The 14105-nt window shown below is 44.3% G+C and overlaps 1 protein-coding gene across 1 annotated transcript in view; it reads left to right on the top strand.

The window, feature by feature from the left end:
* LOC125451616 (septin-7) overlaps positions 1 to 14105 on the top strand; it is a 122350-nt gene that overhangs the window by 96144 nt on the left and 12101 nt on the right. Inside the window, exon 9 of the mRNA XM_059646311.1 lies at positions 1463 to 1514. Coding sequence (XP_059502294.1) covers positions 1463 to 1514 — 52 coding nt within the window. The remainder of the gene's footprint in view (positions 1 to 1462; positions 1515 to 14105) is intronic.

Genomic DNA, 14105 nt, shown 5'->3' with positions numbered 1-14105 from the left:
TCACTGTAAATTGATGCAAACTTTAATGAACTTGGCATCTTTTAATACCGATACATATTGTCATCGAAGTTTTCTGTTTATTAAGTGATTACTGGCCCACTCCCTTTAAAGTTGTTGACTTTTTATTTCCCAGTTTTTATTCTTTTTCCTGGATTTTTTTAAACATATGGTGTTGACTTTTTAAAAACTTCATGTAGTTTGCAACACTTAATGTAACCAGTAAAGGAGCAGAGCTCCTCAGTTAATTGGTAACAATAACCAATCAACAAGTTTGTAATAGGCTTCTACTGTCATGTGATCAAATTCGAAGCAGTGATTTATTATTATAATTATCTAATTATTTATCTGTGTAGATGTGTTTTATTATGTTCCATATGTACAGTGAGTTGGTTGTTGGTGAATCGTACAAAACTGGGACAGTTGCAATCCAAAAACTGATGGAATTCCATCAGATATGAATAACACTGTGAAAAATGTGAGTGCCAACCTCAGCCTACCCAGTTCTGGTTTTAATGGGAAGATATGGGATGAGAAGTTGAAAATTGCTTAGTTGTGGAAATTAAACACCTTGCCTGTGACTTCCTAAAGCTGGTTTGCTTGTTTGACTCATTCTTGCTGTCTAGAAGAAGTTGAGCTGGTGAGAATACAAATATGAAGTTTCTTTTTAGAGGTCATCACATACATAGTTCTGATTTTGAGTCATCTGATGCAAAATTTTTCAAACTTCATGTATCCATTATGGGAGTCATTTTATTTCTTGAAATTGCTGACCTTGTGATTTCTAGCTTTGCTGCTTAACCCCTTGTTTTAGTGAAATTTTCCTGGGCTCTTTTTAGTAACTTGTACCAATTGACATTGCTGCTGTTATTGCTTGTGTCTAGCAAACTAAGGTATAACACTAGTTATGATAGCTCCTTCTAAACAACTCCAGGTAAGTGAAATAGCATTTCATTCAGTTACATTGTTCAATCAACAGAATTTGAAGTTATGTGCAGTCAGAACCCATCCTGATTTGGTTATTTTGTTTTTGAATTCATTCGTAACTGTTACTTAACTAATTGTCTGCAGTTCAACGGTGTAACATTAAGACAATAGAATGGCCTTGAAGTATTTGTATTGGATTTTGGTGCAACTTCATTTTTGCGCAGCTGTATCAGTGTCTGTTTTAATGAGCTGAGCTCTGACAACCTTCTACCACTGAATTAAGTGACAATGAAAACTGTGGCATCATGGGCTCATCTGTGTCATATCAGACATGGGAATCTTCAAGTTGCCATTAAGAATTCTTAATTTTGTTTTGTTTGCTCACTGAAAAGAGTTGCATCAATGCAATGTGATGTACTACGTTAACAAACACTTGCAATATTATTGCATGTGACAGCTTTATTCTAAGCCTTGAAGTACATTTAACGACACGTGCAATATAAAAATCAGTTAATGCAATGAATTTTCTCTTTTACAGTTGAAAATAGTGAGCACTGTGACTTCACAATCTTACGAAACATGTTGATCAGGTAAGGTGAACATGTTTGACTGATCCAGCAGTTAGTACATGTTTTTTTTTGTTAAAAATGTGGCTTCAGCCTCGTGTGACTGTTGTTATTAACTTAGGCCTTAAATTGTAGGCAAAGCTAAAACAAACGTTTTGAATCAGTAGTGTTTGAAATTTGCCTCTGATGTATTAGCCAATTTTAGAAGTGCCAGAAGTTCTTCTGGATTTATATCTCTGCAGTATTTGTAAATGCATATCAGTCTGGTCCCTGCTTGTTCTGAGCATGTCAACCAAAGTCTACTTTGGAGACTTGATATATTTTTGATCTTGCACTGCTGCGGTACATTGCTTTCAGGTGACCTGAATTCTCTCTCATGATCAAATCAGCTTTATTCAGCGGCAATGGTGTAACTTTGCTTCAAGATCTGGAGATGTAATAACCACTGCATTTTAAGAAAAATAGACATTTTTAAATTATTACATTTCAGTGATACTCAGAATGGCAGAAAATTTATTATTTCAAATAAATCTCATGATTTTTAAAAACTCAAACCTATGGATGTTTTGAATCAAAAGCAAAAACAAGTTGGAGACGCTGAGCAGGTCTAGCAGCATCTGTGGAGAGAAATCAGAGTCAACATTTTGGGTTAAGTGACCCTTCTTGAGAGCGAAATAATTTTTAACTTGTTCTTCAGTTTTCATTTCCATTTCATACAATGTTTTATCAACTATACTGCTCCAGTATTTTGCTGAAACATAAAAATGTACAGGACTGGGAAAGAGGATTCTGCTATCCCAGGAGTTCAAATACAGTTAGTTGGAGTGTACTCAATTGAAACAGCTGTGCCAGACAGACATGAAACTCCTGTACTGACAATTCCATACATTCTGTATTCACCATCTGAACTTCTGATCCTACTATTCACTTACCCACTCCTAAGATCCATCGCGGGCCCTATTATCATGTTGGGACCATAGTAAGCTTTTTTAGGTTCAGCCTGCCCATGTGTTATTTTTTTAAAAAAAACTTTTTTAGGGTTTTTGAATATTGGAAGATTCATTTGTTATCATCATCTTGCTGTTTGTAAGCAAGCTCTGTTTGCTTAGCCTCTCGTAGATAGGGCATCTGACCCCAAATAATGAATGGGTAGCTGTTTGCGTCTATTGCGGTACCAGAATGTCCTTTCTGGAATATTATACTGAGAAATACAAACAATGCTCCCTAAAACCAACGAACCACAAGTTGTCCTGTAATTTATTCTACCATGCTAAGTTGACTGGCTCCACAAGATTCACGAATACTTTACTGCATCCTGTCAACTAGCAGGTATTTTCTCATTCGAGTGACTTGTTTCCCAGCCTGATCACTGTTCCACAGAGCTACTAACGTCTGCGGCACTGAAAGTGGAAAATGCTGGAAATATTCAGCAAGTCTGCCAACATCAGTGGAGAGAGAAACAGAATTAATATTTCAGCTCAATGACCTTTCAGCAGACCTGGAAAATTTTGTTTTAACATATTTTGAGGAAGCACAGATGTGGGAAAAGTAGGAAGAAAAGAAGAAAAGGGAAGGTCTGTGATATGGTCCAACTAACTGATAACATGGAAGTGGTGTAAGGCAAGACATGATAGTGAGACAAGGAAACAGAAGACAGGAACCAGAGAAGGTGGAAATCAGAATAGTATAATTAGCACCAGTAGCTGCTGTCCAAAAAACATGGCGTTAGCAGTTACCTGAAATTTATTGAACTTGGGACAGAGTGCAAAACGGCTGTAAAGTACCAATTTGAAATATTACGTGTTCTTCAAATTAGTGTTCAATTTCAGAACATAACAGTTGCAACATTTGAAAGATATTTGGACAGGTACTTCACTAGGAAATGTTGAGAGGGATACAGGCTAAAAGCAGGCAAATGGGACAATTTTAGTTTGGGAAACTTTGTCATGAACAAATTAGACCACACAGGTCTATTTCCATGCTGTATCAGTCTGAGATTGTATGACTGTGACTCCAATTCAGAGTGGGACATTGCTAACATGGCAGGTAATTGGGAGCTAGGGATTTAGGCTCAAGTTGAATGGAAGTGTTGCACAAAGGACAACTAACAAGTCTGTATCTGTTCACCCAGTATGGAGAAAATGGTATTTTCAGCAGCAAGTGGAATATACTATACTTGAAGCATGCACAAAGAAATCGGAGTCTCAATGGGATCTTGGATAATAGGCTTAGTTTCTCTGCCTTTTGCCACAGTATTTTAAGTTTTCCCTTTTGCACATGCCTTCCCCCAACTTCCTCACCTCTATTTGTTTTAAAACCTATTGAAGCACTTCCTGTTTCCAGTGCTGATCAGAGGTCATCAACCTGAGACATTAATTGTGTTTCACTCTCTGCAGATGGTAGTGTCAATATTTAAAATTTCCAGCACCTGTGGTATTTTGTTTATATTTACAACATAGGGGAATACCATTGAGGTTATTTGCCAGACTAATCCAACTGCCCTGATTTCTCTTCAGTCTTTTCTATTTCTTCTTCAAAAGCTTATCCCAGTCTTTACTTTGAAGCAGCATCGATTGCTGGTTCAGTCAATTCCTGTGGTAATGCATTCTGTACTCCAACAATCATTAAATTAGAAGAGATGGGTGTTTCTTCAGTCATTATTAAAACTACTGTTCAAACTTTTCAATTTTAATTTTTTAAACCAACTTTCCAGTTCCTCAGCAAGCTTATGATGGGTTGAAAACCTGTCTCCCATCCAATGGTTGCTTGAAAATGTTGGTTGTTTTATCCATGAATTTCTAAATTTTTGATAGCTTGAAAACAGTAATTCCATCTGCTCGTAAATGGTAACTCAGTACCCATATTCAGCCATTCTGCTTCCCCATCATCAGCAGACTTTTAAATGTGTGATGAGATACGGGTGTCTTTTGCATGTAGGTGTATCTACTCTTAATTGCTATAGATAAGTAGCTTGCTAGGCCATTCAATCACATTGTTGTGGGCCTGGAACCCCTGTGTTGCCCAAACTCGGTAAGAATGGCAGATTTCTTTCTGTAAAGAACATTCAACCAATGATGGGCTTTTAAGAGAATGACAGTTTTGTTTACACCATTAATGGAACAAGCTTTTAGCTCTAAATTTGATTGTTTGAATTTAAGTATGACGACCTGCTTTGCTGACATTTGAACCCCATGTCATCAGGACTATTATCCTGGACCACTGGCTTGTTAGTCCAGGAACATTGCGTGGCACAGTGGTTAGCAATGCAGCCTCACAGGGTCAGGGGCCCGGTTTTGATTCCAGCCTCGGGTAACTGTCTCTGTGGAGTTTGCACATTCTCCCCGTGTTTGTGTGGGTTTCCTCCGGGTGCTCCAGTTTCCTCAACAGCCCAAAGATGTGCAGGCTAGGTGGATCAGCCATGCTAAATTGCCTGTAGTGTTCAGGGGTGTATGGGTGAAAGAAAAATGAGTCTAGGTGAGATGCTTCAAGGGGCGCTGTGGACTTGTTGGGCTGAAGGGCCTGTTTCCACACTGGAGGGAATCTAATCTAAACACCAGGGACCCAGGTTCGATTCTACCGTCAGGCCATTGTGTGGAGTTTGCACATTCTCCTCGCGTTGGTGTGGGTTTTCCCCCCCCCTATATCCCAAAGATATGCATGCTAGGCTGATTGCTGTAGGAAATGCAGGATTACGCGGATGAGGGAGATATGGGTCTGGCTGGGATGGTTTGCAGAGGATCAGTGTGCGCCTGATGGGTCAAGTGGCTTGTTTCCTCACTGTGTATGGATTCTGTGATTTTTCACTATACCCCTATTCTTTGGATATATGATTAATTATTAATCCACTTAAGCATGTGCCATAAGTATTGCTTGTGTTTCCCCCAAAATGTCCTTGAAGATGTCCCTTTGACCATATATTTTACAGAAATACAGCATTCCATTCTCTGTTGTCCTTGTTCTGATAGTTATCTCGTCATTGGCAGCTTTTTGTATCTCATCTGCTCGGTACATTATCCATGCATTGAATGCAGCTTACATCACTTAATTGCAGTGCCCTTCAAATACTATCCTTGTTTCCCTTTCCTCAGGGACAGCATCAAGAAATCCTGTAATGCACAAAAATATTTTGCATTGTTTTTCCTGACTGCCTGACGTCATGTCCCCATTTAATTTTAAGATAATCGTTACCTTTTGAGCCCTGCTATTTAGCAGTACTAACCAAAAAGATACTCATTGTCCTATGACCCCTGTTGTTTAGGAGTTTTAAAAACTACAAGGGATGACTTCCCTGTAAAATGTTCCAAAATTCTAATGGCATGTTGCTACTATAATGTTCTTACATAATAGATTGCACTTTCATTCTGGAATCTTGCCATTATATACTGAATTAATTCCATTTGTAGTTGAGACTTTACTTTTGCTTTTTTAAAAGATCATTAAAGATAACATTTTGATTTAACCATCTCGTGAATGCAGCACGTTTTGAAGTACGACTCATGATAATGTTGCATAGCTTTTCCATAAACTGATCAGAATTTCAGAAAGACTACTGAGTACCTTCAGGCTCCAAGAATGTCAACTGCAGGCCTATTACCAGTTGACATTAATAATTCCACCCCATTAATGGAAGTGACATTGAATGAATTTGGCAAGTCCAATCAAACACTATATTATGCCATGGTGTTGTAATACAATCAGTGCCACCCATGGGAGCAGTTCAGTTGTGACCTATGCAACTTCATGCACTTGTTGAGGACGTTGACATCTTCTCGCAGCCGTGCATACAGTTAGAACATAGAACATAGAACAGTACAGCACAGAACAGGCCCTTCAGCCCACAATGTTGTGCCGACCATTGATCCTCATGAATGCACCCTCAAATTTCTGTGACCATATGCATGTCCAGCAGTCTCTTAAATGACCCCAATGACCTTGCTTCCACAACTGCTGCTGGCAACGCATTCCATGCTCTCACAACTCTCTGCGTAAAGAACCTGCCTCTGACATCCCCTCTATACTTTCCACCAACCAGCTTAAAACTATGACCCCTCGTGCTAGCCATTTCTGCCCTGGGAAAGTTCAGTATTGGTAAGCTACTGCTTGTCGTGATCCTGGAAATAGAAGTCATTTTATACTTCTCTATCATGACAAAATGAAATATCACTGCTGTCGCTTGTTTGCAAATTTTCATGTCAAAAGAAAATTTTGTGGCGTCTTGTTCACATTTTCCAGTATCTTTTTGTTATCTAGCACTGAACTACTTTAGGGGTCCCAAGATAATAAAATGTGAGGCTGGATGAACACAGCAGGCCAAGCAGCATCTCAGGAGCACAAAAGCTGACGTTTCGGGCCTAGACCCTTCATCAGAGAGGGGGATGGGGGGAGGGAACTGGAATAAATAGGGAGAGAGGGGGAGGCGGACCGAAGATGGAGAGTAAAGAAGATAGGTGGAGAGGAGAGTATAGGTGGGGAGGTAGGGAGGGGATAGGTCAGTCCAGGGAAGAGGGACAGGTCAAGGAGGTGGGATGAGGTTAGTAGGTAGCTGGGGGTGCGGCTTGGGGTGGGAGGAAGGGATGGGTGAGAGGAAGAACCGGTTAGGGAGGCAGAGACAGGTTGGACTGGTTTTGGGATGCAGTGGGTGGGGGGGAAGAGCTGGGCTGGTTGTGTGGTGCAGTGGGGGAAGGGGAGATTTTGAAACTGGTGAAGTCCACATTGATACCATATGGCTGCAGGGTTCCCAGGCGGAATATGAGTTGCTGTTCCTGCAACCTTCGGGTGGCATCATTGTGGCAGTGCAGGAGGCCCATGATGGACATGTCATCAAGAGAATGGGAGGGGGAGTGGAAATGGTTTGCGACTGGGAGGTGCAGTTGTTTGTAGCGAACTGAGCGGAGGTGTTCTGCAAAGCGGTCCCCAAGCCTCCGCTTGGTTTCCCCAATGTAGAGGAAGCCGCACCGGGTACAGTGGATGCAGTATACCACATTGGCAGATGTGCAGGTGAACCTCTGCTTAATGTGGAATGTCATCTTGGGGCCTGGGATGGGGGTGAGGGAGGAGGTGTGGGGACAAGTGTAGCATTTCCTGCGGTTGCAGGGGAAGGTGCCGGGTGTGGTGGGGTTGGAGGGCAGTGTGGAGCGAACAAGGGAGTCACGGAGAGAGTGGTCTCTCCGGAAAGCAGACAGGGGAGGGGATGGAAAAATGTCTTGGGTGGTGGGGTCGGATTGTAAATGGCGGAAGTGTCGGAGGATAATGCGTTGTATCCGGAGGTTGGTAGGGTGGTGTGTGAGAACGAGGGGGATACTCTTGGGGCGGTTGTGGCGGGGGCGGGGTGTGAGGGATGTGTCGCGGGAGATGCGGGAGACGCGGTCAAGGGCGTTCTCAATCACCGTGGGGGGAAAGTTGCGGTCCTTAAAGAACTTGGACATCTGGGATGTGCGGGAGTGGAATGTCTTATCGTGGGAGCAGATGCGGCGGAGGCGGAGGAATTGGGAATAGGGGATGGAATTTTTGCAGGAGGGTGGGTGGGAGGAGGTGTATTCTAGGTAGCTGTGGGAGTCGGTGGGCTTGAAATGGACATCAGTTACAAGCTGGTTGCCTGAGATGGAGACTGAGAGGTCCAGGAAGGTGAGGGATGTGCTGGAGATGGCCCAGGTGAACTGAAGGTTGGGGTGGAAGGTGTTGGTGAAGTGGATGAACTGTTCGAGCTCCTCTGGGGAGCAAGAGGCGGCGCCGATACAGTCATCAATGTACCGGAGGAAGAGGTGGGGTTTGGGGCCTGTGTAGGTGCGGAAGATGGACTGTTCCACGTAACCTACAAAGAGGCAGGCATAGCTGGGGCCCATGCGGGTGCCCATGGCCACCCCCTTGGTCTGTAGGAAGTGGGAGGAGTCAAAAGAGAAGTTGTTGAGTGTGAGGACGAGTTCCGCTAGGCGGATGAGAGTGTCGGTGGAGGGGGCCTGGTCGGGCTCGCCCGCAGGCCCGACCAGGCCCCCTCCACCGACACTCTCATCCGCCTAGCGGAACCCGTCGCAGGCCAGACCAGGCCCCCTCCACCGACACTCTCATCCGCCTAGTGGAACTCGTCCTCACACTCAACAACTTCTCTTTTGACTCCTCCCACTTCCTACAGACCAAGGGGGTGGCCATGGGCACCCGCATGGGCCCCAGCTATGCCTGCCTCTTTGTAGGTTACGTGGAACAGTCCATCTTCCGCACCTACACAGGCCCCAAACCCCACCTCTTCCTCCGGTACATTGATGACTGTATCGGCGCCGCCTATTGCTCCCCAGAGGAGCTCGAACAGTTCATCCACTTCACCAACACCTTCCACCCCAACCTTCAGTTCACCTGGGCCATCTCTAGCACATCCCTCACCTTCCTGGACCTCTCAGTCTCCATCTCAGGCAACCAGCTTGTAACTGATGTCCATTTCAAGCCCACCGACTCCCACAGCTACCTAGAATACACCTCCTCCCACCCACCCTCCTGCAAAAATTCCATCCCCTATTCCCAATTCCTCCGCCTCCGCCGCATCTGCTCCCACGATAAGACATTCCACTCCCGCACATCCCAGATGTCCAAGTTCTTTAAGGACCGCAACTTTCCCCCCACGGTGATTGAGAACGCCCTTGACCGCGTCTCCCGCATCTCCCGCGACACATCCCTCACACCCCGCCCCCGCCACAACCGCCCCAAGAGTATCCCCCTCGTTCTCACACACCACCCTACCAACCTCCGGATACAACGCATTATCCTCCGACACTTCCGCCATTTACAATCCGACCCCACCACCCAAGACATTTTTCCATCCCCTCCCCTGTCTGCTTTCCGGAGAGACCACTCTCTCCGTGACTCCCTTGTTCGCTCCACACTGCCCTCCAACCCCACCACACCCGGCACCTTCCCCTGCAACCGCAGGAAATGCTACACTTGTCCCCACACCTCCTCCCTCACCCCCATCCCAGGCCCCAAGATGACATTCCACATTAAGCAGAGGTTCACCTGCACATCTGCCAATGTGGTATACTGCATCCACTGTACCCGGTGCGGCTTCCTCTACATTGGGGAAACCAAGCGGAGGCTTGGGGACCGCTTTGCAGAACACCTCCGCTCAGTTCGCAACAAACAACTGCACCTCCCAGTCGCAAACCATTTCCACTCCGCCTCCCATTCTCTTGATGACATGCCCATCATGGGCCTCCTGCACTGCCACAATGATGCCACCCGAAGGTTGCAGGAACAGCAACTCATATTCCGCCTGGGAACCCTGCAGCCATATGGTATCAATGTGGACTTCACCAGTTTCAAAATCTCCCCTTCCCCCACTGCATCCCTAAACCAGCCCAGTTCATCCCCTCCCCCCACTGCACCACACAACCAGCCCAGCTCTTCCCCCCCACCCACTGCATCCCAAAACCAGTCCAACCTGTCTCTGCCTCCCTAACCGGTTCTTCCTCTCACCCATCCCTTCCTCCCACCCCAAGCCGCACCCCCAGCTACCTACTAACCTCATCCCACCTCCTTGACCTGTCCGTCTTCCCTGGACTGACCTATCCCCTCCCTACCTCCCCACCTACACCCTCTCCACCTATCTTCTTTACTCTCCATCTTCAGTCCGCCTCCCCCTCTCTCCCTATTTATTCCAGTTCCCTCCCCCCATCCCCCTCTCTGATGAAGGGTCTAGGCCCGAAACGTCAGCTTTTGTGCTCCTGAGATGCTGCTTGGCCTGCTGTGTTCATCCAGCCTCACATTTTATTATCTTGGAATCTCCAGCATCTGCAGTTCCCATTATCTCTGATACTTTAGGGGTCCTCTTGCTTTCAAGTGGTGAGAATGATGCCTTCCACTTCAGCCTCCCCTACTCTGTCCTGCATGTGACATGTTTCTAGTTAGGTGGCTAACTGGTGAAGCTTTTGAGCTAGATCTGCTTTGGGATTAAATGCTGCTTCGTCCAAATTCGAAGAACAAAATGCTAATGCAGTCCCTGAGTCACTTTGTTGCTATAGCTAGCACTCAAGATTTGTTACCAAGGAATTATATCCCAAATTGATCTCTTATAAAGCCTGTGTGTTTGATGGTCCCATCAGCTTAAATATTTTATTCAATTCTACTATTTTAACAACTGCACACTCCCAATGTGTAACATGATGAAAATGGCAACCTTTCATTACACAAATCAAAAATAAAACATTTTCAGAAATATTCTTAAGGTGAAGTTCCCTTTTCTTGGAGGTGCAGACCTGAACAATTTACAAAATGAAGTGACTTTTAGTATTTTTGAACTTAGCAAGCCGCTTCTGCTCTTCTACCTGAGCATCCAATTACCAAAATGGTAACTTAATGACATGCAAGTTTAGAATAGCTTCCTTGAAAGATTGTGTCCACACAATAAGAACAACCTAAGTAGTAACTTTCTTTCAATTTGTTGTTTGTTACGTTGATTCTCATTGTAATGGCTCACTTCCCTCCCCTCCCCTTCCTTTCCTGTCCTCTTTCCCCGCCCCCCCTTGCTCTGTTATTCTCTGCCCCTCCACCCTTGCCAATGTGCGATCACTGTACGAAAGCAGAAACAACTGGACCCCAGGAAACTGAATACCAGTTCAGAGTTTGCAACTTTAGCAAATGTCTTAATAGCCTCAGTTCATTCCCCATTGCAATTCATGGGGTGAATTTAGCTGATAATCAAAATGGAGAGAGAAACAGAATCCCTGAAGAAGCAACTTGAAGCTGTGTTGCATAGAAAAATTAATTGAATTGCAGAAAACAATGTGAAAGCAACAAAACATGCTGGTGTCAAATAACATTTTAAAGCATTTAACTTAATCAATTGTTTCTATTAGTGATGTTATTGAAGCCTTTGTGATTATTTTGTCTTATCTATTTGTGTTTTCAGCTTTTTTTTAAATGGGCTGTCATCTTGATAAAACTGGGTGTTTGGCAGCTGTTAGTTTTGTGTGATCACTCTGGTCAGCTACGTCTGTATGCATTCTCTCACCAATAATGCATTTTTTGTTTCAGAACTGCAAAAGCTGTCAAGTATGTCACGTATGTCAATACATAAGATACTTGAGTAATATTGGATCCATTTTGATCTATATTTAAAGAGTGGTGATCAAAACAAAGGGATTTTGGCATGTGTTCTACCTTCTCTTACTCCTGCTTCCAAACAAGGTCACCTCTGGTATTTCATAACAGGAAAAGTCACTACTTTTTTAACTTGAACCAAAGAGATGGACCTACTCATGTTGCTGAAGGTTGTATGCTTTATAAAAGTTCCACTCAAGTGTAACTTAGGGTATTGACATTGTACGGGGCCTTGGTGAAACAACACCTGGAGTATTAGAGTCAGAGTCTTGGCAGCACCAAATCAGACCCTTTTGGTCCAACTCTTTCACCCAGACCAGACATCCCAATCTGACCTAGTCCCATTTGCCAGCATTTGGCCCATATCCCTCTTAAACCTTTCCTCTTCATACATCCATCCGGATGCCAGTAAAATGTTGTAATTGTACCAGCCTCCACCACTTCCTCTGGCAGCTTGTTCCATACACACACTTCCTTCTGTGATAAACATTACCCCTCAGGTCCTTTAAGAATCTTGCCCCTCTCACCTTAAACCTGTGCCCTCTAGTTGAGGTTGGTTGACTCACTGAGCTGGTTTGTTGTTCCGCAGACGTTTCATTAACCATGCTTGGTAACACCCTCAGTGCAGCCTCTGATGAAGCGTCGATGTGTTTTCCCACCTGGTTTTTAAACTCTGGGGCCCGTTGCGATGGATTGCCTCACTTCGTGGTTTCTTCTGTAGTGGAATGTAAATGGGATCAAATTCAATGTGTTTATTAATAGCCATTCGTGGAGTGCCATTCTTCCAGGAATTTGCATGCTTGTCTCTGCCTAGCCTGTCCCAGGACCTTGGTGTTGTCCCAGGACCTTGGTGTTGTCCCAGGACCTTGGTGTTGTCCCAGGACCTTGGTGTTGTCCCAGGACCTTGGTGTTGTCCCAGTTGAAGTGGTGGCTCTCCTTGTCCATGTGGATTGAGATGAGTGAGTATTGGTCATGTCTTTTTGTAGCTAGTTGGTGTTCACGTACTCTTGTTGTTAGTTTCCTTCCTTTTTGTCCGATGCAGTGTTTCTCGCAGTCTCTGCAGGTGATCTTGTAGGTGACATTGGTCCAGTCCATGGCGGGGAGTGGGTCTTTAGTTTGGGTGAGCAGTTGTTGTAGGGTTGACTTGAGCTTGTGTGCCACTCCGGTGCCCAGCGGTCATAGGAGTATTTTCGTGAGTTCGTGTTTCTGATGTAGGGTAGTGTGATGAGTGAGTAGGGGCGTGCAGAATCTTTCTGTTGCTCCTGTAGGCATCTCCTGACCCAGTTCTTTGGATACCCATTATCCTTGAACACTTGGAAGAGATATTCCTCCTCCTCTTGGCATAGTTCCATGTTGCCGCAGTGCAATACATACTGAGGATGCTACCAAGCACAGTAGCACATTGTCTGCGGAACAACAAATCAGCCCACTGAGCCAACCAACCTTATCACCCACACCCCGAGCTACAGATCTCTTCCAAAACCTGTGCCGTCTAGTTTTGGACACCTCACCTGAGAAAAAAGACCTTGTCTATTCACCTTATGTACACCACATATGATTTTATAAACCTCTTGTTAAGATCTCTGAAGGAAGCCTCTGAAGCTCCAGGACAAAAAGCCTGTTCATCCTCCTGCTATAACTCAAACCCTTCAGTTCCAGCAACATCCTTCGTCTAGAAGAGTGACCAGATTTGAACACCGTATTCTAAAATCGTCCTCAATGATGTCCTGCACAGCTGCAACATGATGTTCCAATGTCTGTACTCCCAGTTCTGACCAGTGAAGGCAAGCATGTTAGTCATCACCCTGTCCACCTGCAATTCCATTTGCAAGAAACTATGCATCTGCAACCCCAGGTCTCTTTGTTCAGCAGCACTCCCCAGGGCCCTACCATTAAGCGTAATAGCCCTGTCCTGTTGTGTGCTGTTTTAGTCATATGAAGGGAGATGGTATGTTTCGGACTAATTCGCTAGAGTTTAGCAGAACTAAAGGAGCTGCCATAAAGGCCTAGAAAATTCTAACAGGACCAAGCAGGTTAGATACATGAAGGATGTTCCTGGTGGTGGGGGATATCCAGAAGTTGGAGTCACAGTTTAAGTATAAGGATTAGACCACTTAGGACTGAGACGTGGAGACATTTCTTCACTTAGAAAGGTGGACCTGTGGAATTCTCTGCAACAGAAAGTTAAGACAACATTGAATATTTTCCACAAGGTGGTTCTTTGGACTGAAGGGGTCAAAGAATATGAGAATAAGTGGGAACTGTGTATGAAGTTGGTGACAATCATGACCAAACTGAATGGGAAGCAAATTTGTTGGGTTTAAGAGGCTCTCCATCCTATTTTCTGTGTTTACGTTTTATTTTTTCAATGTATTTTACTAAATAATTGACAAAGTATAATGCAGGCATAACAATTTATCGGGAAAATTAATTTTTTAATCTAAATTTTATTTGCCATTCTAAACTGCACCCTGTCCCATTTCTGGCTATGTGAAAATAACTGTAAAGTGAAGTCTGACTCCATACCCTGTA

The sequence above is a fragment of the Stegostoma tigrinum genome, chromosome 5 (genome assembly GCF_030684315.1).
Source record: "Stegostoma tigrinum isolate sSteTig4 chromosome 5, sSteTig4.hap1, whole genome shotgun sequence".
In the NCBI taxonomy this organism is placed as follows: Eukaryota; Metazoa; Chordata; class Chondrichthyes; order Orectolobiformes; family Stegostomatidae; genus Stegostoma; species Stegostoma tigrinum.
Note: the sequence above shows the minus strand (reverse complement) of the source record. Positions and strands in the feature narration are given on the sequence as shown.